This window comes from Copadichromis virginalis, linkage group LG14 (genome assembly GCF_057382275.1).
Source record: "Copadichromis virginalis isolate Kocher_CV1m ecotype Utaka linkage group LG14, C_Virginalis_male_GT1.1, whole genome shotgun sequence".
Lineage (NCBI taxonomy): Eukaryota > Metazoa > Chordata > Actinopteri > Cichliformes > Cichlidae > Copadichromis > Copadichromis virginalis.
The window spans coordinates 41,579,984-41,606,256 of NC_140631.1; the positions used below are offsets into that span (position 1 = coordinate 41,579,984).

The 26,273-nt window shown below is 45.8% G+C and overlaps 1 protein-coding gene across 2 annotated transcripts; it reads left to right on the forward strand.

The window, feature by feature from the left end:
• Positions 1-2,071: 2,071 nt before the first annotated feature.
• il1rap (interleukin 1 receptor accessory protein) lies at positions 2,072-25,997 on the forward strand. 2 transcript variants are annotated; one of them, XM_085430967.1, is made up of 12 exons: positions 2,072-2,686; positions 6,256-6,341; positions 10,048-10,243; positions 11,018-11,101; positions 14,252-14,462; positions 15,689-15,857; positions 15,941-16,012; positions 17,844-17,973; positions 18,466-18,614; positions 19,045-19,188; positions 19,994-20,137; positions 20,259-25,997. In XM_085430967.1, coding segments are annotated over exons 1-12 (1,842 nt in total). In that variant the 5' UTR covers positions 2,072-2,684; the 3' UTR covers positions 20,714-25,997. The 2 variants fall into 2 exon arrangements, with proteins under 2 accessions (XP_085287093.1, XP_085287094.1); XM_085430968.1 differs by lacking the exon at positions 2,072-2,686 and having other exon boundaries at positions 3,386-6,341.
• The last annotated feature ends 276 nt before the right edge of the window (positions 25,998-26,273 follow it).

Below are 26,273 nucleotides of genomic sequence, written 5' to 3' on the forward strand. Positions count from 1 at the left end.
CCAATTCACACGGTTTGAAGCGACTCCGAGAGTTTCATTTCTAAATCTGGTCACACAGTTAGCTGTGAGAGTTTTACTACGAAGCAGCTTTAGCATTTTATTTTGTCTCTGAGCTCTTATTTTGAAACAGTTTACTGTAAAAATGCTCAGAGGCTTTTACTGTGAAGTTACTAGGGGACTTTTATTGTGAAGCAAGTAAAGGAATTTTGTTGAGTTTTAATTGCCACTTTAAGTCTTTTAATTTGAAGGAGCTTTGTGACCTTTATTGTGAAACTGTTGGTGGGCTTTTATTGTGAAGTCATAGGAGGACTTGTTTGCTTTTAATTTCAAGCATCTTTGTGCTTTTATTTTGTGTGTACTGAGAGACTTTTATTGTGAAGGAGCAGTAGTGCCCTGACCCAGCTTCAAGACTTTTATTTTGTGTGAAGCTTTCATTGTGAAGCAAACCATAGACTTTTAAGCTTTTACTTTGAAACATCGTTGTGACTTATTGTAATCGATTTGGTGATTTTCTTGCAAAGCTTAGGATTCTTACTGTGGAGGCTTTTACTGCTCAAATGTGTTTCAAGACTTTAATTGTGAAGTGTTTGTGTGACTTCCTGCTTTTAATGTAATCTTTTGGATTTTAATGTAAAACAGCTGTAGGGCTTTTATTATAAAGAAGATGGGGAGGGCTTTAACTTTGAAGATGTTGGAGAACTAATGCAAGGGCTTTTATTTTAACAAGTGAACTTGAAAAGGTAAACTCAAAATTAAACTGATGGACTTTTACTGTAAAGCCGTTTTAGTGCTTTTACTTTGAAGGAACTTCGTGAGTTTTTTTTTCTTTGTAAACGGTAGGCTTTTATTGTGGAGCCACGATGGTTCTTCGCGGGGAAGTAGGTAAAGGGGTTTTACTTTGAAGCAGCCTGGGGATCTCTACTGTCTCATCTACAGATGAGAGGCTTTTATTGTGAAGCAGCAGCTTGGAGACTTTTAATGTAAAACATCTATGTCGGGGGTCCCCAGTCCCAGTCCACGAGGGCCGGTGTCCCTGCAGGGTTTAGATGTGTCCTTGATCCATCACAGCTGAATTAAATGGCGAAATTAGCTCCTCAACATGTCCTGAAGTTCTCCAGAGGCCTGATGATGAACTAATCATGTGATTCAGGTGTGTTGACCAGGGTGAGATCTAAAACCTGCAGGACACCGGCCCTCGAGGCCTGGGATTGGGGACCCCTGATCTATGTGACTTGCTGTATAGGGTTTAATAGGCTTTTACTGTGAAATTACAAGGAGGCTTTTACTGTGAAGCTGTAGGAGGAATTTTAAGGTGAAGCTGGATCAGAAACTTCAGGTTTAGTCTGCTCTGATCAGTCACACCTTTATTGATTATTTATTGATCCAAAAATGAACTGGCTGGTCCTCCATGTCAGTGCTGTAAAGGTGGGCTGTATGAGTTTAATTTCCTTTAACGCCTTCAGGAAGAGTACGGCTGCAGAGCTTTCCACTGAATTTCCACCAGTTTTACACATTTCAGTAGTTTAGATCAAATCTTTCATCCTCACTCTATTAAAATTAAAACAGCTGTTGGTTACCGTGAAGAAACATGGGAATTTTATTGGGAAATACCTGGGTAGCGTTTTCTCTGGCGTCATCGAGTCAACGGGTGAGAGGCTTTTATTGTGAAAGATTCAGAAAATTGGGATTGATCAGGTTTTATTTTTCTCTTATTTTAAATGTACTTCACCACATTTGAACGTCAGTGAGCCTGCAAAGCTCAGACTGCTGACAGACACCACCAGGGGGCGACATCACACCAGGCTGCAACTTTTAGTCCAACCATTGTAATCAGATTACATTTTCAGACTGAAGCAGCACTGCTGTTGGTTCCCAGCTGGAGTTTCTGACGATTTCCTTAAATAAAACTAGTAAATATTTTGCTAGTTTCAAATCTTGATAAAAATGTGAATGAAATAAAAACATGAATAGAAAAACGCAGCGAATTCAAAAAAGCATCACAGATAGAAATGAATAAAGCGCCGTTATTTCAGAAACGATCATCCATCCTAACACCAAACAAGAGACCTGTTAATGGAGGGGGTGGGGGGGGCACCTTCACGGAGCTCTGTGTGTGTGTGTGTGTGTGTGTGTGTGTGTGTGTGTGTGTGTGTGTGTGTGTTATTGGGAAATAACTCTCATCGATGTCGCAACAGAGTGAGAGAGGAGGAGGAGCGTGGACCGGAATACGCGGAACTTTTACTTCCTCCACGTAAACACTGCGTCGCTCGCTGCGCCTTTTACGCGCTTTTAAGACTCTTTAAAGTTTGTGCGGACCGAGTCCAGCTGTTAACATCTGTCAGCATCTGTCCACAGCTGTTCGAAGACTCGCTCTACCCTCCCGCGCCTTTAATTAGTCGGCACGTGATGTTAACCGCGGCTGCTTAATTACCCGGAGCAGCTCCGAGCGTCACTTTGGAGGAGTTCCCGGAGCACCGGGGCCTCTGTGGGAGATTTACAGCCGAGATCGAGCCCTGACACGCGGCCGTTAATCACCAGAGCCCCGCTGCTCCCAGAGGGTGAGGGAGTGAGTGAGCCGCAGGACTCTGGCGCCTCACACTGGACCCGGACACTCCTGGTTCTGTCAGCTGTTCTGACAGCCCCGACCGGACTCACACCTCTCACCCCCGGAGGACCTGCTGCCAATGTAAGTGACCGCCTGCTGGTTTTAAATGTACTGTTTCCTCTACGGACCCCGCCGCTGTGCTTTACCAGGCTCGGGTTGGTTCTGCGGGCTCACTGACGGAGAGCCGCCGTCAGTGAGAGTACCACCGCGCACACCGGTGATCCGCAGCGGGCTGTCCGGACGCAGAGCCTCTCTGCTGGTGTCCGTGCGCCTGCATGCCGAGTTTCATTCTCAAAATCTCACAATTCCTGCGTGGATCGATTTTCTTTATCAGAAAACGCGCGTCAGCTGATATCATGTTTATGTGTCCTTCGGTTCGGCGTGCGTGCCCTGCCCCGACCTGCCCGCGCTCAAAAACATGTACAACTCCAGTAAATCATTTACGCTTTGTCCTGCTGCTGTGAGTGGAAGTTCAAATTCTGATATGTTATGAGGGCCGAATTTTACGTGAAGGACAGAGAGCTTCTTAAAATAATGAAGTTCGTTTCACAGCTGTCCGGATGTGAAGGCAGCTGGAAGTGGACACTTTATAAATGTCAGTCTGACGTTTGGAGGACAGTCTCCATCGATCTGGTCCCGATAATCCGATTATAGTCAGTCAGGTCAGAGTCTGCAGTGATCAGCAGAAACATAACTGCAGCCCACATGCCTCTTCATCATCATCATCATCATCATCACATCTAAGCACTGAACTGATGAGGCAGTGCAGTAACACCCCCCCCCCCCCCCCAGAAATGAAGAAAAACAACAAAGAAATAAAAGCGAGCAGATGAGTAAACTGTAAATGAAGTGTGCAGATGGAGTGATGAAGATTTCCTCAGAGGAAGCTGCTGTTTTGTTTTGTGTGTTTGTTTAACTCACTCAGTCTCTAAAAAATGGGCAATCTAGTACCCAGAATCCTCTGGGGCGAAGCTCGAGGGGGTTATATCTCTGTACCTGTGATGAAGCGTATCGCTCGCTCGTGCAAACACACACAGGAGGTGTGTGTGTGTGTGAGTGAGAGAGTGTGTGTGAGTGATGGATGGCGTTGGTGAGCAGCTCTGGGTCTGTATGTCCCTCCTGGGATCCACTAGTTCTGCCTGATTGTCCACCGTGACTCTTTATGTCCCTCCGTCTGTCTCTTGCAGCGCCTCTCCATCTTTCTTCACCTTCTTACTCGTTTTCTGCTGTGGTGCATTTTCCCGTGGCTCGGCTGTTCGTTTGTTATTAAAATGTCAAACAGGAACAGCTGAGATCTGTGGCCTCTCACATCTCAGGTGAATGAACGTTTGTAGGTTTTCAGGTGTTGGTCGAACAGAACAAAGTCTTACTGGAAGTTTTGGGATGTTTTCCCAGACCACACGACTAATGAGACTAATGAGACTAATGGGAACTGAAGTGAAAGTGATGGTTTCCATACTGGGAGGCTGGTTTCTGTTCATGAGAGGCATGAAGCAGATAAAGACGTGAGTCACGATTCTGTTTGCGTCACAGCATGTAGTTAGGAATGCCATAACAGGGAGGAGCTTGGGTGCAGGTGGGTTGCAAAGTGGATTGTAGCTGCAGGATAAATATGCGCTGCCCATCCTCCTCAGAGATGATGCATTACCATGGCAACTGAGAAGGCTCAGTGCCAACAACTGTATTTCAGCCCAAAACCGTTTTCAGTGATCAGCGTCTCGTGTTGATCATGTGACTTTTCAGATTTCCAGATTTAAGCGCATTAACGTCTCACCTGCCTCACCTGCGATCAGCTGACCGAGTCTCCTCCAATTGTTCCAGGTGGACGAAGGAAAGACAAACAAGCTGCAAAGCTTCTTCCTGTCAGTGCGACGGGTTTGGATTACTAAGCGACCATGAAGACGGTCTGTTATTCAGACAGCGTGACATGAGCAGTTACCTGCTTGCAGCTCGGGTCGTTTCGTTTTTCAGAGACATCCATCAGCCTCCCTGTGGAGGTGTGCGGGCAGGGGACCGTGACTTCCTTTAAGAGTGAAATCTCAGGCGCTGCAAGTTTTACTGTCCCTGCGAGCCGTGCCTCCTTTTTTATTTTATCTGTTAGTAACCGGGTAATCTTTACTCTGCTTTTTATAGATTATTAGGATAAAGCATGGCTTTCTCAGCTGTATAGTTAAAGTAGGAATATATGTGAGTACTGTCTGATAGTAACGGCTCGCTGAGGCTGCAGATTTAAGCAGATTAACAACAACTAAAGCTGAAGACATTTCCTGTGTTTAGAGTTTGACTCAGTCAGATCCTGTTGTTTGGCAGAAGTCTAGTTTTTATTTGATTTCCGTTTTTCAAATCTATCTTTAGCTTTTATTTATCATCTATGTAAGGAGGCATGTGACCTTTAACCCTCTTTCCTGTCCTGAAGCGCGCTGCACGCAGGAGGAGGAGGAGGTGGCACATATTGATCCATAAAAATTAATCATGACTCGCTGCTGCAGAGCAAACACACACTCCCACAATAAACCAATAAAATGAAATGAAAATAGATACAATTTCTCATTTCTCGCTGCCATGCCAGTTGGTTTTCATTTGAAGTCAGTTCCTTAGACGTGGAGGTCATCATCCATCTCATCTCAGATAACGACTGGATTAATCAGCTCACTCTGCTGCAGATTTATGGAGATGGACGTGCACAGACAGACAGAGGTGGGGTAGGTCGGCCTGGACTCGTGCTGTAGTCCAGTAAAACAGCCGGTGTGTGTCGGAGGTTTCCCCGGCAACGGATGCGAATTAAAAAACAAACTCATTCTCGAATCATTCAGATATCCCTCCACGATCTGCACACCTTTGGATGCTGGTCAGGTGAGCAGATACAGCTGTCAGTTACACATGTGTGCAAGTTAATCAGCAGACAGGTGTGTAGACTGCTGGGAGGTCAGCTGCAGTGACCTTTTCAGCACAGAGTTAGAGCCAGAGATTAATAACAAGTATGATTCAGTGCAGAGAGGTCTGTTAACACATAGTGAGGAAGAAACACCCAGTGCATCATGGGAATCCCCGGCAGCCTACGTCTATTGCAGCATAACTAAGGGAGGATTCAGGGTCACCTGGTCCAGCCCTAACTATATGCTTTAGCAAAAAGGAAAGTTTGAAGCCTAATCTTGAAAGTAGAGATAGTGTCTGTCTCCTGAATCCAAACTGGAAGCTGGTTCCACAGAAGAGGGGCCTGAAAACTGAAGGCTCTGCCTCCCATTCTACTTTTAAATACTCTAGGAACAACAAGTAGGCCTGCAGAGCGAGAGCGAAGTGCTCTAATAGGGTGATATGGTACTACAAGGTCATTAAGAGAAGACCTTGCATGTGCGGAGGACTGTAATTCTAAACCCTGATGCTACACTAACCCAACGTAACAAAAGAGTCTTTGTGGAATAAATAATTTCATAAAGACATTCAGACATATTCAGACCACACATACGTGAACGCCTTCTTTGGTTTTCTCACTCACTTAAAAAGTTGAAGTCATGGATGGAGTTATGGAAAAATGATGACAAGAATGACTCAAAAAAATTTTCTTTGTCAAGTTTGAAGCAGTTTCATGTTGTTTGTGTTTGTTTTGAAGGTTGTTGAAAAATAAACATTAACAGTCTTTGTCTTTGCAGGGCAACTTTCATCTCCGTCCTCGTCTTCCTCCTCGCCGTGATGGGCGGGACTTCCCCTGCTGCCAGTCAGTCCAGCGCTTCGACAGGTAGGTGACAGCTGTGACAGGCGGGATGAGATCGGAGCTCCTCGGGGGGTCGAGTCAGTGACTCGAGTCTGTTGGCATTTTTTGTCTTTCGGCAGCAGCGAAGCAGAAAACCTAAAAATCTGAATGCACATTGGTTTTAAAAGCTTCAGGTGATTCTCATGTAGAGGCACAGGAGTGAGGATGAAGTGTGGATTTGGATCCATCAGGCCGACGAGTTCTTTCTACGCTGAAGGGAACTGAGAGGGACAAAAACGAGTGCCGTGTTTTCCTCTAAGAGTCTCTCAGGTCTGCTTAACTGAAAATCTTTCTTGTTTCTGCGATGCAACTCTGCAGAAGTGAGGTTAATTAAAAGCCGGAGCTCTCGCCCCGTGGGACGGCGAATGGATGGTTCCTGAGCGAGGAGCCTCATTTGTAACGCTGTCGGAGGGTGGCGGGGAGGCAGGGGTGGGCAGTGGGAGGTCAGTGTAGAGGAGGTGGGTGGATGTAAAGTGAGGAGGAGGGGAGGGGACGCTGCGGGCGGAAAAGCTGCTCTCTTCAAACGTGCCATAAATCAACCGTTTCAAAAACAACAACGTGATTTTAATTTTCACCCTGAAGGTCGCGAGTTTCCCTCCACGCTCACGCTGCAGACGCACGCACACGGCTGAGGGTGACCTGCACACCCACACAGCAGATCTGTTTATAGAGACTAAACAGGGCCTGACAAGCACTCCTGATAACCATGATTAAAAGCTCAGATGTTTGGTGTAATAGTAGCTTAAAGACCTCCAGAGTAACTAAAACCATCAGCAGGATGTGAAGAAATAAACGTCACCTGGACGATGCTGATATATGTAGATGTCACCTGATGTGTAACATCCCTGATTGGTTCATTAATAAAAGCTATTTCTGACGTCTGAAAACGGCAAAATTAAATAAAAGGACTAAAGTCAAACCTCGATTGTGACACGAGTTGCAGATCAATGTTAAACTGTTTCAACCAGATTATCGAAGCATCACAAACACAGCGACGCCATCACTGTAGTCCTATTATCCTCATACAGATCGCTGGGACTGAAGCTAAACGCTGCAGCTTGTTACGGACAGATGGGTGATGTGTGTGTGGAGAGGTAGGATCAGGCTGGAGGCGTTAGTGTAGATGGATGGATGGATATCGAGGGAGGAGGACGGGAAGAGGTGGACGGATGCTGGAGAAGGTTTTAATAGAAAGACTAATACGCCGGCCGGGAGAACCTGACAGGTCAATTACCAACACGCACACTCGATCCAGCTCCGTACAGGAGGGGCACAGAGCCTCCATTAATCCAGAGCTCGGTGTTCACCATCCTGAAACCACCTGCACTTCAGTTTCTCAAACTGAGGCTCGGGACCCCAGACGAGCCGCTGGACGAGCCACGAAATCGAAACAGTTTCTGTTGTTGGATTTGTCTCATAATGCATGAGTTACCTGGTTTCTATGGTTACAGAGGTCCCACTGATCCCTGATAATGTTTTGCACCTTCAGACAGTTTCAGTGTGTGTTTCAGTTTAGACTGTGAGGGGGGGTCTTAAATGTGATTTTAAGGGTATTTCCTGTGCTTAGGTGGGTTTAGGGGTCGCACATTCTACAAGAGTCTGCTCCTCGTGGTGGATGATAGTCGTCCTTATTATTATCCCATGCTGTGTTGAACAGCAATCATCTTTATCCTCCATTTAAGTCATTCAGTCATTATAGATGAGGTGCTTGTAGAGCAAGCTGCGTGCTTTGTAATCTGACTGACTGATTGGCCTCGGGTCAGCGCTGAGACCGCTGCTCAATTAAATCAATTGAGGGAAAATTGGTCTGCGCTAATTTTGATGATCAATCGGTAATTTAAGTCCTGCTTACGATAAAAATCCTGGATGAGGGTTTGCACTTTCTCTTTTAGTTACAGCCATCAGTTAGAGCTGTTTCATCCTCACTGCAGGAGAATTACATCAGCTATAACTACTACAGCACTAATGGCTTTACTGACACCTCATTCAGCACGGCGGGATGTCTGTGCTGGGCTAAAATTCACCCTGTTTTTTCCTGTTCCACCTTTGTATGATAAGCAGAGACAGTGACGGCAATCTGGAACTTAAGCAGATGTTCGTGTAATTTCTATGCTGATGATATTTTACTGTCTGTTTCTGTAGGAGTGCCCAGTTCACAGAGTATCACAGAAAATCCCTGATGCTCATTTTTTGCTTTGAGCTTCGCGACGTCAGTGAGCGTTTCGCCCGTATCTGCACCTGAAAACAGCCCCGCAGTAGAAACGTATCAAAGAGCATGCCTGTGACTAAGATGATGATGTCATAGTTAAACACGCTGCACCCATTGGTCTACACACACTCGGCAGAGAGCAAAGAGGCGGAGCTGTTACCGAGCTCAGGTTAAGAGAAAGAGATGGTTTTGATGTTTCGCTTAACCCGAGACCTTCATCACCTTCAGCAGGCAGGGCTGAGTCTAAAGGGGGGCGTGGGGTGTCCACATTCAGTCAAACACTTTGGAAGATTATTTTTCCAGATTACTAGAATAATATATAAATAAAATATTAATGAAGTTGTTTTCATATTTACAAAAAATAAAAATAAACATTATTTTCCGCGCCCCAGTAAAACTGTGAGTGAGGCCCGTTTGGCTTTATTCATATTATTAACATCTGTTATTAACATCTGCATCATCAGAACATCTGCTTTCTGCAGCAGGAAAAATTTCATCACAGGGGACACACACACACACACACACACACACACACACACACACACACACACACACCATCCAGGCACAGCACAGTCAGTCTATTTTTGTAAGGACATGAATAAAGCCCGTTTTTATTGCATGCCTTAGCTTAGGTTGCATGTTTCCATCGTGCAGAGGCGACAGAGCTGCTCAGAGGTCAAGCAGAAAAATAAAGGCAGTCACATATTTTTGCCGTATTTCTGTGTATGTTTCTCCAAGTTTCAATAAATCGCTGCACCTATTTCCAATTTTCCTGCCCAACATAAAGAAACGAGGCGTGACTGTTGCACCGCTCTGTGCTGCAGAGAGCTCCGTGTGGGGCTGATGCAGAGGCTGTTGGCCCTGTTCTCTCTCCTCAGCTTTCCAAACATACGAGAGGCTAAAAAGCCACAACAAATGTTTTCTGTGTTGCATAATCTGGTTCCCACACTAACTTTAAAGAAGTAAAAAAGGTCTCAGTTGGCTGTGGACATGTGAGGCAGCATGTCCACAGCCTGTCTGTGTGCCAGATGCTGATGTCTGTGTTTCCCAGCTAGACGCTGGGATATTCTGAGCCTGGAGGTCGGGGTCAGAAATCTGTGCCTCCATCTGTTCACGTGCACGGCTCTTTGTCCTTCGCTCTGTGCAGCTTTCTGCACCAAATTTAATAACCGCTGCAAGCAGTTTAATTTCAGCAGTGCAGCAGCTGCCCTCTGCGCTTTAATCCTTTAATGAGGCGGACGCGTCCTTTAACAAGGCCAGTTAACGATGACATCCACTAAGCGCTGTTTAATTCGCACAGAAAAATCAGAGCCAGACCAGCATCCTGATCCAGAGAGGGAGAACCCCCACAAACTCCTCTTCCTGTTCACTCATCAGTTTCTGATAAAAAAGTTCATCCGTTGAATGTTTGGCTCGTTCTCGGTGTGATCTGCACGCCGAGGACTTGCTTTGGTTGAACTGTTCCTTTAATGTTCCTCTCAGAGCCCATGTGCTACGACTGGGGCGAGTCCAGCGAGGGGGCGGTCTCTGTAGTGGAGGGCGAGGTCGGTTGGCTCTCCTGTCCTCTTTTCTCTCATCCCTCCGTCTACAACTACACCTCCACCCAGAGCGCCGGGCACAACCTCTTCTGGTACCGCCTCCCCGAGGGCCACGACCTGGAGCAGCCAATCACGTACAGGTAACCCCCATTAACGCGTCGGCGTCATTTTCAGGGGAAGTTTAAATGGTCTGTATTTGTATAGTGCTTTTACTTGGTTTTACTTGGTCCTAAGGACCCCAAAGCGCTTTACACTATACACAAGCATCCACCCATCCACACACACACATTCACACACTGGTGATGGCAGCTACGTTGTAGCCACAGCCACCCTGGGGCGCACTGACAGAGGCGAGGCTGCCGGACACTGGCGCCACCGGGCCCTCTGACCACCACCAGTAGGCAACGGGTGAAGTGTCTTGCCCAAGGACACAACGACCGAGACTGTCCAAGCCAGGGCTCGAACCGGCAACCTTCCGATTACAAGGCGAACGCCCAACTCTTGAGCCACGATCGACCAAGTTTAGAAGGAAGCTGAAGCCAAAGGACCAAAACCGGCTTCACTTTTTCTGCCCTGCAGGTTTCCACTGCTCCAGTTCAAGGTTTTAGGTTTATTTCTATATAAACTTTATGTTGTCTGGAGAATAACAGAGGGAATAAACAACCAATGTGTTTGTGATCGATTACAGATGAGCCTGGTTGAGTTTAAAGCAGATGGGGGGGGGGTTGTGGCTAATTGAGACACTTTGAGAGGAGCTGAATGATGAAGTGGGCTGTAACGATTTCCCTTCGAGAGAGGACGTATGGTGTTTGGGAGGCGGCTCGATCCGCCTCGCCGACTTTGTTCTAATGTTGTTCTAATTGAGTCGTGTCTGATTTACGTTCACTCATTGGTGATGTCATCCTGCTCTGCAGCTCGCGGCTCAGCAAAGACAGAGAGAGACTGTTTCTGCAGCCAGCCGCCGCCGCCGACACCGGCCAGTACATCTGCATGCTGCGGTAAGACGCCGGGGCTGCTGGGAAAGTTTTTGTCTGAACCGAAGCGCATGTTGCAAATATATCAAACATTTGTCTTTGAGCACGCTCAATCATCCAGGTAAGTAAATCCCAAAAGGTTGATTCTGTTCATCTGGACGTGGAGGATTCCTGGTTCCTCACTGAGCCTCTTTAAACACGACCTCCTCTTTTCTGTTCATAATTTGTTTCCTCAGGATGTTTTAACCTTCAGAGCCTGTTATTGTTTAATGTTTTCACCTGTCAACGGCCCAGAGCGTCAGAACCTCGAGGTTTTATTACAAATACTGGTTTTATACTGGTCCTTCCCCCTCTGAGTTCAATACCAGCCACACTGCGACCAGTATGTAATCCTTCTGTTACGACCAGAAATGCTGTTTTTATTTCAAACTGCTTTAAAAGTGCTACGAAGCAGCTTCACCGAGCCAGCCTCCGGCACACCTTTATCCTCAGGTGTAAATGATTAGCAATTCAGCCTTGGCCACACCCACTTCCACTGCCGCTGTAAGGCGAGGGGTGACAGAGGGCCTCCATCTCCAACAGCATTCAGTGACCACATTATATTTAATTTCACTGCAGCCACAGCTCTGAGCGGGCAGCTGACCTCTCTGTTCTCCAATTAATATAAATTCTGACAGAGTCTTCAGACTCGTCTCGCGGATAGGCCTCGATTTTAGCGACTCCAGCCGGCTGATGGTCCAACACGGCCGGTCCAGCCCGGTCATCAGCCTGTAGATCAGTCAGATGCAACAAGCCGGTCTCTTAGCTTCGATCCTCCGTCTTGGCCGCTCCACACTTAATCTTCCAAAGTGGCTGTGAGAGCATCTTAAATGTGCCGCTCAGCTCGACGGATAAGTCCTGTCAGCTGGACTCGCTCCAAACCTCCAAGTAACAGTCAGCAAACAGGATCAGGTCCCGAGGGGATGAGGAGGGTCCGGGCAAGCCTCGGGACGATGGAGCGAGATCGGTCTACGAGGGTCAATCTGTGCCAAAGTGATGATCCCGTGATGTAGTAAAGTGTCACCTGCCCCGTTTTACTAAAAGTGTTCACGTTTGAATTTGCCTCGTATTCATTTCGAGTGATGGGAACAGGAAGCAGATCAGCGTTACTCGACCTCACGAGTCACCTGACCATGCAACGCACGGAAACATATTTATAAATAAGTCTTTTATTCTGAAATCCAGAAGAATGAGAATGTGAACTAGTTATAGGAGTTAGAGTTTTAAGCGTGAAGCATTTGGACGGTGTGGAGATCACACGTTAATCAGATGGAGCAACAGCAGCAGGCTGATGGTGAGCTCATCGAGCACCTTGAAACACAAACCGATGAAGAAGCGTTTTAAACGATGAGCCGGCGCTCAGAGGACGCTTTGACTACCTTTATATAAAGCTTTTCCTTTTTTTATTTCAATAATAATGTTGTTGTGTTTCTGGTTGTTTGGTCTCTGCGTCGCTATTGTGTTTTGTATTTATTAGAAAACACAAACAAAATAATATAAAAATATAATAAGCCCATGAGCGCGTCCAAAACAAGATTCATTCATTTCTAATGATACTGAAAAAAACATGAAAACTTAGACGGCCGTGCACAACAGTCACGCTTTGTTTTTAAAGATGATTGTTCGTGGAATTTTTATTAGACAGACAGGAGAGAGAGAGGAGGGCTCGAACCCGCTGCACTCTGCACACGGCGTACACTCGTCCGCTAACACGGCGAGCAAACAGCTCGCCGTGTTAGCGGACGAGTCACTGAGGACGGGCGGGGTTTCCTTCAGCTCCATCTGAACGTTTTTGGGGACTTGGAGGAGTCGGCCGTAATAAATCTGAACTGGGCAGATTATCTCAGCACATGAATAAGACTCTCTCACACACACACACACACACACACACACACGTCGGGGATTCATATCTTGTGGGGACTTTTAATTGACATAACCCGACTGTAACCCTGACACTAAAACCACATTTTGAGTCTCAGACATGCCTTCAAACGTTGGTCCCCACAAGTACACTGAACTTCCAATTTTTGGTCCCCACAAAGACATGAATGCACACACATACGCACAGCACACATTTCATGGAGATCAGGCCCAGCCAGACAGGCATTACAGCTCTGCCTGTAAGTTGTCTGAGCCACAACCAGTTAAGCTCACATCAGTTATTTTGTGACTAATGAAGACAAAAAACCGACGTCTGTATTTTAATTTTCATATTTGCTACAAACACAAACGTATTTCTTCTGATGTCGTCGTTTACTTCACTGCCGGTCCGTCCGTCATGAGGCTGCTGCCGTCTGTGGTACGAGTGCTGCCAGAGCTGCTTTCAGTACCAATACTGCAGCAGACCTCAAAGAACAAGGTGATCTAGTTCTGCGTTCCTGTGTGGTCAGGTCACTTCCTGTTTCCTCTGTCTTACCGGCTTCAGAGAATTATTTGGCACATGCACAAAGCCGTGCAGACACAGATGCAGGAATAGCATCCACATGTTTCAGAGGTCAAAACTCAAGTTCTCACGAGCCTCTGAGTTCACGTATTTGTAGCCTGTAAGTTCCTGACGTTTGGTTTCGAGAATAAAACAGCACAGCTGGGCTAGCGTGCGCACGACTGTTCATATGATAAGATAATAATCAGTTTGTTGGTGATGTTTAGAATCTTTGATCTGAATCACAACCCTGTGATAACATAAGAGGCTCAATAGTTTTAGAGATGAAGCAGAGAGTCAACCAGCTTCTTTCTGTTGTGCTGATGATGCCGAGACCAGCGATGACCCAAAATCACAGCCTGTGTTCGCGTCCTGTGGGTTTGTGGTTTGCTCTGCTCCACTTTGTCATGTTTCGGCTGAACGCCGCTTCTGAATGCCGTCAGTTCCCCGAAACTTTTAGAAGAGCTGATGCAGCATCGTGGGAAAGGCGTGAGCATCGTGCGCCTTCCTGAGCTGGCGCCTGGGTTGGAGTCCACCCCAGACTGTTTCCTGTGTGTCATTCACTCTCCTCACTTCCCTACATAATCTCCATACTGCCCCCCCCCCCCCCCCCCCCCCCCCCAATAAAAATCTGAATGTTTGGCCGGAGCTGAAATGTGCAGATGCTCTGGATGGGTTCCTGCTTGCTGACATCTCCCGTCTCTGACTTGCAGTAACAAGTCCTCCTGCAGTAAGATCGCCATCCGCCTCAAAGTGTTGCGGCCGGACGACGTTGTTAAGTGTGCGCTTCCGGTTGCCGTGGCACCGATTGAGGACTTGATCCCTTTACAGGAGGGGAAGACGTTAGACTGTCCAGACCTGCAGGACGCCACCAAGATGTCAGAGAGCGCACCAAAGGTCCAATGGTACTTTGTGGCGCACCCGGTAAGTTTTCAGCACTGCTGTTAACCTCTGTCCTGTTTTATCTGCAGTCTTTGATTCTGTTGCATTCAGATACTCAGAATCACATTAAAATCATGCTGTCTCTGACATAAAGCCTGGTCCTTCAGCCTCTGAGTGCTTTCTCTGTATGACACCAAATTAAAATCCTTTTAGACACTCGGTTCTTTATTGAATTGACATTTTCTTAAATGTCAGTAGATCAAAAGTAATCGAGTATATCTTTAATGTTTCTGCAAATAAAAACATTTTTATTGTTTTGAACACAACATTGGGCCCCAACACAAACTCAAAACTGAATCAAATACCAAACATATCGATGTCTGTTCTGCGAGTAGCGACTTAACCAAGCGAAGTCGCCGCAGCTGGACGACGTCCACCTTCTGACACGATCTGTCGTTTGAGTTCATCTCCAATCAGCCTTCAGTGTAACGGATTTATTGGTTTGTTCTGGTCGCTGTATGTTGGCGCTCTCTTGAATCATGGTTACTGGGCTGCTCTGTTTTATTTCCAGTCAGCAACTTTTCTAATGGCTGTACATTATCTTTACCTTTCTTTAGTTACTCTGACTGATGTTGATGTTTTTCTACGATAGAACATTTCTTCACTTATTATATATTATTTTAAAGAAAATCAAGGCACTGTTTCAGGGGCAGAGGTGAAATGATGACATATTAATGATATAGAAACATATTTATTAGAATTCAACTAACTTTGTATAAAGTCATTTTCCATATTTTGAAAATAGCAGTGGGACCAATATTGAGCCTTATGGAATCCCTTCAATGAAGTACTTTATGTTTAACTAGAAATGAATGTGTTTTGTAAAGAAGTCTCCCTGGTTTCGTTATACACCTTGTGATACTAATGACTGAGTAAACCACAGACGTATCAGCACCGTTATAGCTGATTAATCTTTTTTCTCTCACAAATGTTTTTTTTCTCTTCCTCGTACGATGGGATGCCTGTGTTTCTGCAATAACAGTTTTACTTCTTCTTTCAATTAACAGAATATGTTCAGTGTGGTATTCGTGCTTTTCCTCTCTTAAACGTGGCAGCTCTGTTCATTAATCCTTCTGTCAACGAGTCAGTAAAGCAAACAGCTGAACTGAAACACGCTGTAAAGCCGAGCGGAGCTGCAGGATATCGTCTGCAGATCGGGTCTGGATGGGCTGGATGAAACTAAAGTGTGTGAATCTCGCCGTTCTCAGGTGTGCGACTGGTATCCGTTCTGGGACAGCGACAGGGAGCAGAAAGGAAACAGTCTGCAGGTTCACCTCATGATGGAACACTATCAGGGTTTATATTACTGCAGAGTCCAGTACCAGAGGAGGAACCAAACACTCAACTTCACCAGGAGCATCAACGTCACGGCCATCTGTGAGACACCGTTTCTGGTAACTCGCATACAGAGATTACAGGCAGTAACTGTGCAGGTAACCGGTGCTCTCATTTACTCTCAGTGCCCCTCTCGCTGCCCAAAGAGCCCAGCATCATGAACCCCACACATGACCAGATTTTCACAGTCAAAACAGGTACGTGAACAAACCCCCCGAGCGCTGTTCAGTCATCTTTGTCTTTGCACGTTTCTCCTGTTTGTACTGCAGCTTTACAGCTCAGAGGCCTCGAGGACGTGCTAAACGCTCCTATGTGTAGATTTAAAGATTTGCATAAACTTCATGAGCATTTGACCGTCCCTGCCGTGACTTGGAGATGCCGGTCAAACGTGCCTTGGGCTTTACCTTGGGGCCCATTGTTTGGTTCATATTGCTGGCACTAATTCAGAGTCCTGGTGGGCTGTGGGTTCAGTGGCCTCATGGTCTTTCTGGCTCTGCGGAGCGATGACCTCCAGCTTCAGCACCTCTCAGTCTGAGACCAGGTTCCCATCAGGAACAGGCTGGAGTGCCCGTTCCTTTGGGAACAGTGTGGAGGAGACCCCGGGGCAGACCCTGAACGAGAGAAAATGTCTGTTGGCTGGAATGTGTCATGATGAGGACCGGAAGGAAAAATCAAGTTTTTAAGGGTTTTCTTTGTGTCGTCGTTCACCCTGAGCTGCTGCAGTCGTGTATTGTGGAGACCCTGTTTGTATGCGAGGCAGCAGACGCATTGATCGGTGCAGATGACAGCCGGAGGTCGCTGTTGACGGAGCGATAGTGTTAATTTGTTATTGATCAGAAACGATTGGTCAAAATGGAAAACGTGCAGACGAATAAAAAATTGAAAGAACAGAAAAACCAAAACCAACAGAGCTCACATGTTAAATAAATAACTTGATGTGATTGGCTGTCCTGTGACTTCTTCACAGCAGGAACATAAATCCTGCTTGAATAAAACGTGCTGCACAGATATCTTTGAACCCATTAAGAACATTTTGAGTGTAATGAGGTTGATCTACAGCAGCCTTCAGTCCTGCTCACACTGATGAACACAAAGGTCTGCACAGACGCCACGTCTCTCATTAACACAGAGGACGGGGACAGGGGTGAATCTAACCAGGCTGATTTGTCCAGATGTGCATGGACAACATCAGCAGTTGATGGAAGAGTCGTGTGGCTCTGTGGAGGAAGTTCTTCCACCTGCAGCTGGACTCTGAGGACGTGACGGGCGGCACTTCGTCTGCCAGCAGCTTCTTTCAAACTGGCTCTCTGAGACTCGACATTCACAAAGTTAATCGTCCGCTCAGAATTAGTGGAAGCTGCGGGAGAACGTCTCATAAAACAGAACGAGCTGCTAACGGCGTGCACACGCTCCATCAACGCACGCGACATGCACACACAGTGTGAGTCGGTGCCGATGGAGGCGAGCAGGACTGCAGCCAGCAGGCTGATAAATGTCTGAAGGAAACGACTGCCGCAGCGCCGTCATCAGCAGCAGTTTAAGACTTCAATATCAGCGTCATTGTCTGTGAAAGGAAAATAAAGTCATGAAACTGCAGCTGCGTTTTCCAAAGCTGCAAACACTGCGACTCCAAAAAGTTTGAACGGGTCGTTAATTAGACCGAATTACTGCATTTATGAAGCTGTGCAGCAAAGAAACATCGAGATATAAAAACACGCTCGGGAACATGTGTTCTGCACGGATCGTTTAATGAACCGCAAATATTCAACAGAAATGAATCCAGAGAATACACTAAAATCACTTTGAGTCATGTCCGTCACCAAGTTGGACGTGTGCCGCTCATTTCCAGCTCCACGTGCAGCTTTGCGCGAGTCGCAGTTCAAAACGACCACATTAGGATATTCCCACTCTATGGCATCATGCAGATCCACGAGTGGAGTGAACTGTTTAACGTGAACATCCACGCCTGCAGCAGGAAACACTTTACCTTCATCCTGCACTGAAATGAATATCCTTCTGTCTCTTCAGGCACCGAGGTGCGTCTGGTGTGCAGAGGTCAGCTTCCGTTCGTCCTGGACAAACCGTGGCGGGAGATCTGGTGGACAGTTGATGGGAAGACGCTGGACAAACTTCCTGATCGATTCACACAAATTAACAGGTGCGAACAGAGCGCGTGCGCCAGCGGCCGCTCTGCACGGGCGCTTGTTATAAAGTCACATCTTCAAATAAACTTGATGATAAGAGCGCTGACCACTGCTAAGGTTTTTGCTTTTATTTGGGTTTTTCATTTTAAATGACGCCTCCTTCACTTTCATCAGCGTCTCCTATTTTTGCACCGTTGGAATTAACTCCAAACCTTTCAGTAAAAAGCTCAAAATAGTGAATTAAAGTTCAACTCAAAGAGTGTTTTACAAAAACAAGATAAAATGTGTAAAGTGTGTCTGTAGCCTCAGTGCTTATAATGTGAAAGGAGCTGTTTAAATGTAACAAACTTGAAACACTACTTTATTGATATATATACTAGGCTGCGAGACATCAGCAGCACAGCATATTTAAAACAACTCGAACTATCAGACGAAAGCAGCGGAGAGTAAATTCCTGCAGAAAGCGTGCTTTTATTTTGAAATGTCACTTCTTTTTGTGCTTTGAGGGTGGTGAGAGACCACTTCAGGGACCTGACTATCGAGAACATCCTCGTGATCCAGGACTTCCAGTCCAAAGACCTGAAGCGAGAGTTTTACTGCTCCGTGAAGAACGAGCGAGGCTTCGATACCCGCAGAGCTCAGCTGGAGGAGGAAGGTGAGGAAGCGCTGCTCACGCCGTGTGGATGTTTCACATTAAAGGCTCGTCATGCATCTGAAACTCAAGCTCAGTAAACACTTTCCAGATGAGCTTCAGGTCTCAGGGAACAAACAGGAAGTTCGATTTGGGAATTATGGTCCTGGGTGATCCCCACCCAACACCTGTGACGTCTTTAGTAGACCAAGGTGTCGATGACAAAACCATAGATAACGTCCAGCGTAATGTAGAACTCCCACTGTGGACTCCCACAGGGGGCGCTCTTGAGCTCGAGCAGCGTTAGATAGAAAGCATCAAAAGCACAGATGTCGTTCCATTTCTTACAGGTTTGTTACAATGAAATGATGAAGACCCCCTGCCCTGTGTTGTTTTCTGTCCGTGGGGGCGTGGCTTAGCCGTCACTGAGGCCTCAGGTGTGTTTGTGTTGCAGTGTCGCTGCCCACCGTGGAGCTGGGCTGCGGCCTCGGCGTCACTCTGCTCCTCATGCTGATCCTCTTCGTGGTTTATCACGTCTTCTGGCTGGAGCTGCTGCTGCTCTATCGCTCCTGGTTTGGCACAGACGAGCGGCACACAGGTGAGACCCCGCCCCCAGCTCCCTCCACCTGCTCGCCCGTTCCCTTTATGACCCGCAGTCAGATAAACCCTCAGACGCACCGTTTTTATCGCCTTTTTGTGCGATTATGATTCTGCATATTCGGGGTGTAAAACACGAGGTAATAAAGCTACAGCCTTGTTTTTGGCCAGGTAACTGAAATATCTGCAGTCTCACTTCACTTTTTATGCCCTGACACTAAATTTCTTCTCTACGAGTCGCGCTGCCTGGCTGCGCTTGCAGCATTTAGTTTATTAAAGGAGAACGTTTGTGACCCTAAAATCACTCCAGAGCTACATGTTTGCGTTCGAGGACACTCGGTCAGCTTCTCACAGAAAAATCCCCTCGCTTTATCTCGATCGGAGGCAAAATTTGACAGTTTTCACATGTCGTGGTAGAAAAAGATTGTATCTTATCTGCAAATGAAACTTGTGCATACCAGAAATGTCACACAGGACGTCTGAGCAGTGTGTGTGTGCAGGGACGTTTTCATGTCATGTGGAAAAATGGGAACAGATGTGGAGAGCAGCGATTCACTGAAACATGCAGCATATTTGAAAAGTCCAAAACCTTGAGTGAGACTGTTCAGTTTAGTTTTGTAGAGAATGAAGAAGAAGAAGGAGGAGGAGGAGGCGCTTTATCAGATCAGTTTCCACTCACTTTTATCTCGCTGACTCGACATGTGTGGGTGACATTTACGTCCTGACTTCCTGACGACTGAAGCTCAGAAGTTTCCCCTCTGTAATGGAGTGTGTGTGCGTGTGTGTGTGCGTGTGCGTGTGTTCAGATGATAAGGAGTTCGACGTGTACATTTCGTATGCGAGGAACAGTGAGGAGGAGCAGTTTGTTCTGTTGACGCTGCGCAGAGTCCTGGAGAACGAGCTCGGGTACTCGGTGTGCATCTTCGACCGAGACAGCCTGCCAGGCGGGAGTGAGTACTCACGTGTGCTGTCACACACACCACACACACACACTGAACAGGTGAACCAAAACACACGTCATCCATCCATCCTTTCATCCGTCCATCCTTCATTATCCCTCTCTCCCTGCAGCCATCACAGATGAGACTCTGAGTTTCGTGGCTCGCAGCAGGCGCCTCCTGGTGGTCGTCAGTCCCGGCTACGCCTCGCAGGGCTCCCAGGCTCTGCTGGAGCTTAAGGCCGGCATTGACACTATGGCGCTAGCTGGGCACCTGCGGGTGATCCTGGTCCAGTACAAGCCGGTCCGGAGGAAGGGCTGGGTCAGGGAGCTGAGGCGGGCCCGGGTGGCTCTGGCGCTGGTCCGATGGCAGGGGGACAAGTCCAGAGAGCTGTCGTCACGCTTCTGGAAGAGGCTGAGGGTGGAGTTGCCCGTGAGGAGGGTTAGCAGCCGAGGGGAGGACGAAGAAGAGAGCAGTAAGGAGGTGGCGCTGATGAGGCTTCACAGTCAGAACAGTACAAACTCCCAAACGGGGCTGATCAGCAACACCGTCAAAGACCCGCAGAAAGTCCTGAATTCTGCAGCGTAGCAGCAGCTCTCTGAGAACAGTTACAGCTGATGGAGCTCAGCCTGGGGAAGGCTCGTGGTTTCTCTGAATGAGAGTCATGCTTTTGACCAGGACTGACTCAGATTTATTCATTTTATGGAACAAAGTTTCATTTTCCCTTTAAGGATATGAAAAAGTCCACAGCCATGCTAGCAGCTCTGTCAGTATTTACACCAGAAAACATTTCCCATCAACAAGCTAATGTTTTTATCAGTGTCGCATTATGAACAAATGGCACGTTTCAGCGTCCTGGGTTAATGAGACTGTGCTCCACCTTGTTTCCTCTTCAGGTGATGTTTGGCCAAAACCACTTACAGATACCCGCACGGTTTCCTTTGGCCTCTGAGCAACGACACGCGATGTCATAGTGTGACTTGTTTTGGACAAAGTTTCAGTTTTAAATGTGGCCGTCGCATTTTTAACCCAAAACCACAATATTTGCTGAAGCCGACCAAGTTCTTTATGCCTAAACATAGCTGCGTAGCTCTTGGTGCTTAAATATAACAGTTTACTCTTGACTGTGGTTGACATAGAACACCATGTGAGTACAGTAGTCAAGTTTATTTCTATGAACTATATAATCATTGACCAACAGGCTGCACAATAACCAAAACCTCCCAAATGGAACAAAATAGTTCAAGTAATTTAAAAACGGTTAAAAAATACGGTTGGAATGAACTATGAATTTTACAAAAACGTAAGGTAGAAAAAAACGGAATAACTTCTTACATCTAGCTGAGAACAGAGGATTGGCTGCTCGACACCGTCGGTGCAGGTCGAGCCCAGCACGTGCAGCTCAGAGGACAGACGTCCATGTATGTGCGAGCCATATTTCACACTAATCATCTAACAGCTGTGCAGATATTTAAAAAGGAAAATGTAAATCTCCCTGACAGGTTTGTAGCTTGAACCTATTCGCTGGAACGTTGAAGACAATATAATTACACAGCAAGCAAGACACGAAGTAGACAAAGTTCTTCATGTTTCTCGTGCACGGGAGAGAACCGGACAAACGCCGTTCCTTCGCTTGACCCCAGTTGCTCTCGTCCGCTCCCCCGTAACACTGCTCTTTTATTGAGGTTACATGAATATGCATAGGTTCATTAACATATGACGTCTACATACAAACAAAGAGTACCGTGTGTGTGTGTGTGTGTGTGTGTGTGTGTGTGTGTGTGTGTGTGTGTGTGTGTGTGTGTGTGACCCCATAAATAACTTCCCTAAACCTGCTGGTCTGGAAGTCCAGCAGTTCATCTAAACAAAAGGCACTTAGCCTAAAACAGATACAGCCACGTTTATCCTACCATGAAACAATAAGACAAGGTACGACCTCTCCCATGCTCCCAGGATGTAGGTGTGCACACAAAGTTTGCAGACTATTAAGGCTCAAACCTCTACCAATCTACAACTAATTATAAAACTCTAAGCATATATAAGTAGATATTTCTAAGCATAAATGACAATCAACAATACAAAACCTAACATTCCCCCCTTTTTGACCTTTATGCTAGAAAAGTTATGATCACCTCATGTTTGACAGTTTCAATGCAAACATTTTTATACACAGCATATGTCAATCACCCTAAATTACTGTAACCGTACACAGTTTGACAAATGTATTAGCAGTTATCCCATTCCTCATTGATCTCATCCAATGGCAAACTGCATCCTACGAGCAAACAAATGAATTGTTAATTTAATAGTTAAAATAAGAAAGTAACATTTTCAAAAACATCCCAGCTTTGCTGTGATCACCCATCATCTATGCAGAGTGGTTTGAGTTCTGCAGGGCGTCATGAATGTCTCTTCCAGTTGTTTCCATCACTGTCCATAGGACCAGAGTAGAATAAGCATTCAAACATACCAGTTGGTTTTGTTGTTTGTCAACATGGGTCTCAGCTATCATGAAAGCTGCAGACCTCTTCAGCACTCTAGTTTTATGGCCTCTACCAACCCCCATCACCTCACTTCAGGCCTTCGTCCTGCGAGGGGGGTACTTATGACTCCTCCACTGTCCACGCTCTGCAGAAAAACCCCTCTGTGGAAAGGGTGCTGGGTCCAGTTATCTTACTGCTGTTATGATCCCAGCAGTCTTCAGAGTGTCATCATATGCACAGTGCAGTGGCACAGCATTAGGTGATGTTCATAGGAAACTGCTGTCATCACCACCATAGCTTCTGGTTCATGTGCTTTTCATAGAATCATGATGCTGATGCTATGAACGCTCTACACACGAGTCAAGATGCAGAAAAACTGCTGCACATCTGAAAGAAGAAGCTGAACTCACAGAAACGCTGCACACTCCAGTTATCACAGTTATCATAGTTCTGTTTCCCTCTCTTTGATGAGTTCTCAGCCAGCTCTCGATCTGATAATGTGTAGCTTGCTCATCAGCTCAGAAGAGACCACAACGCAACCTCACACAGTGGTTGCGTGCTTTGCCCCACAGTGGCAAAGACGTGCACTTTCATATTCAATTCAGCTTCTCCATCATGTACTTTTAGATGTTTCATACAGGGTTCAGCATATTAGTTGTTTTCACAGGTGTGCTCTACATCTCAACAATGGCTCATAATAAGACGACAGTCTTTCACACAGGTCAAGTGCCTCTATGCACATCATTAGTTTAAATATTTACCTATTTTACTTCATCTCATATGTCATTGTACTGAATTTGAGCAACCACAAGCTTAATGCAGATTACTTTTAACAACTATCCACCTCAATTAAATCTAAGGTCTGGAGCACAGGCTGTTGTTGATCAGGGCAAGCCAAAGAATAATCTAAGCATTTTGTGTCAGCAAGGGGTGGGGGAAAGCCATTCACCAGAGCATATCTTAACTGCTGCTGATGTGGGCTGGCCTTCTCCACACACTCTTCAAGGCGGGTTTTTTTTTCTGAAAATTTCTAAGACTTGAATCTAAACATTTTACAGCAACCAATTTACCCTCAAAATCACAGTTTTGTATTAGAATATGAATATCTCGCGCCGCTGGGAGTGAATTCTTGCATGAATGCGTTGTCTCCCTGTGATGCAGTCTTACTTGCTCGGGAACCTATGATAACAACAACAACCGTGTCACAGACCACACCTGCTCCGCAGCATTCACACAAACGCATATGACAACAACAACAACACAAATTAGGCCTACTTCGAACTCTCACCGTTACACTCGGGACACCGACCCAATCTTTCGGGACCCTAACCCAGTCGCGCGACAAAACCCAATGAAGGGACACTCGGGACACAAACCCAGGGCGATTTCTCGGGACACAAACCCAGTTGCGGGACACAAACCCAGCTTCGGGAGACAAACCCAGTTGCGATTATAGAGTCACTCTCCAACTTACTTGGCGTTGCTTAGCATCTCGGGACTTTACTACAGGAACTTCCTGACTGACGTCAGTCTTTCAGCGTGTCTCTTCTCCCCTCGGTGAATGTCGACTCCAGGGCTCCGGCTCTCGAAGGACCAATTAATCGTGCTTTGGGGAAAGGAGTTCATCTTTGTGGAAACCGTGATTGTTTGAAGTGGTTCATTGAACATCAACGTTCAAGCGTGGATGTTACCGTCCTTACTGCAAAGCTGCTAGCATGGCTAAAAACGAGCTTCAGACTAACATTTTTAAAGGGTTAGTTCGTTAGTTAAAATGCTGAAAGCGCCCCTAGAGGCTGCAGTGTTCATTACAACAGGAAGTCTGTGTTGTCAGTCCTGGAGCTGAAGTCACGATGCCGTTAAAGCTGGTCGCCCTCAAGAGCGGGAGGAGGACGATGCAGATGCTTCGATAGAAGTGTTTGTTTTACAGGTTTTCAATTTCACTCATTTTATTTTAACTTTGATATTAGCTGCCATTTCATCATCTACAGTATCCACTCATTATCACATGTGTCATTATCACATTTATGTATTTCATTTTTTTTGTTTGTCCAGAGTTAAAAACTTTTGTGTTTTCTAAACTGGTGCTTTATAAAAGAGGTCTGGTTTTACTTTACAGTGTTTTGTGCAAACATGCACAAAATAGCCTTAAACACATGTTAATCAAATCGTAACACACAGTTAACACACTAATAGACTATAGAGGTGGATTAAAATCAAGTCCTATATCTGTATCATGTTAGCATTCAGTGTTAGGTTCATATGGGTTCTATCGTTTTTTTCTACATATCTGTTAAAAACCAAAGGTCACCTGTTGGTGGGACTCGTGGAGAGGTGTCAGGATAACAAAGTGGGTAAGAGTCATCCTCGGGGAGGGGGGGGGGGGCCATGACCATCTATACAAAATTTATTCAAATCCATACAATGGATGCTAACACATCACATGTGCCACAGACGGGGAGCATTTCCATTTATATATCTGTATGTCCTCTGTAGCTGAATGTAGTCGTCATTTTAATTGGTTACAAAGAGCACAACACCTGCCTAATGAGCAGGTCACTACACAATCACCTGTAGTGTGTATGAAAGATACTGACTTATCTGAAAATACCCACTAAATAACCACCAGACAGTCGTAAAACTTAAAGTGCGACACAAACCGGAAATGAATAGTTTGCCTTCAAAGACAAAGTTCTGCCTTAGAACTGAAATCCACTCAAAAAGTACAACTTTTACTTTGAAGGCAAACATGGCAACAAGTGATTTCATTACCGCTCAGTAGTTGACAGTGTTTTCAGACAAATCGGACACTTTCATCCAACGTAGGTGCAGCTACAGCAATCTGTTAGCATCCAAGGTCTTTGGTACAACCAGTTTCACCCAGTAACAGCAACCTCCAGGAACCAGTCAGGGAACACCCACATTTTCTTAAAGACTGGTGGGTACGGTTACCTGTGTGATTTGTGCGTGCACACATGTGACATCGCTTGGATAGTTGTGACGTTGAGGAGTTTTTGCACAGACACCAGCAGAGAGGTAAAGCTGGGTGTCATCTGCATAGAGGAGTTATCGTACCTGCTAAACAACACAAGAAAAACCAAGTATGGATTCATGCTTCATGCACTGCAGGTTTTAGATATCAGCATTGAGTAACCTGTTATTTGTTTGTTAATTACTGTGCACTTTCTTTATTTTCCACTTTATATTTGATATTTCAACAAAAAATCAGCTCTCATTGTATATTTTTCTTACTAAAATATGCTACGCTATTTATCTCTAACCTGAACAATCAGTATTGTAATGAGAGAATGCATCCTGCACTTTGTCACGCTGTGAACTGTGGTTATTTTATTTCTGTTTTTTGGTATAAAAGTCTTTTCCTTTCACCATCATTATTCATGTCAGTGTTTTTTATTTGATGTCTTCCATTTTCAGAATCACACACACAAAAATAAAACTATGCCTCGGTCGTAGCTTCCCTCCACACCATGAATGAATGAAGCCCCTGATATCTGATATTTTGTGGAGAACATAAATGGTAAATGGTAAATGGTAAATGGCCTGTATTTATATAGCGCTTTTACTAGTCCCTAAGGACCCCAAAGCGCTTTACATATCCAGTCATCCACCCATTCACACACACATAAACATAAACATAAAGACAATGT

Bases quoted from the DNA above. Each gene is read 5' to 3' on its own strand.
- il1rap (XM_085430967.1), top strand. The intron at 10,244-11,017 runs GTAACCCCCATT...CCTGCTCTGCAG, and splicing joins GAGCAGCCAATCACGTACAG to CTCGCGGCTCAGCAAAGACA. The intron at 17,974-18,465 runs GTGCGAACAGAG...TTGTGCTTTGAG, and splicing joins CGATTCACACAAATTAACAG to GGTGGTGAGAGACCACTTCA.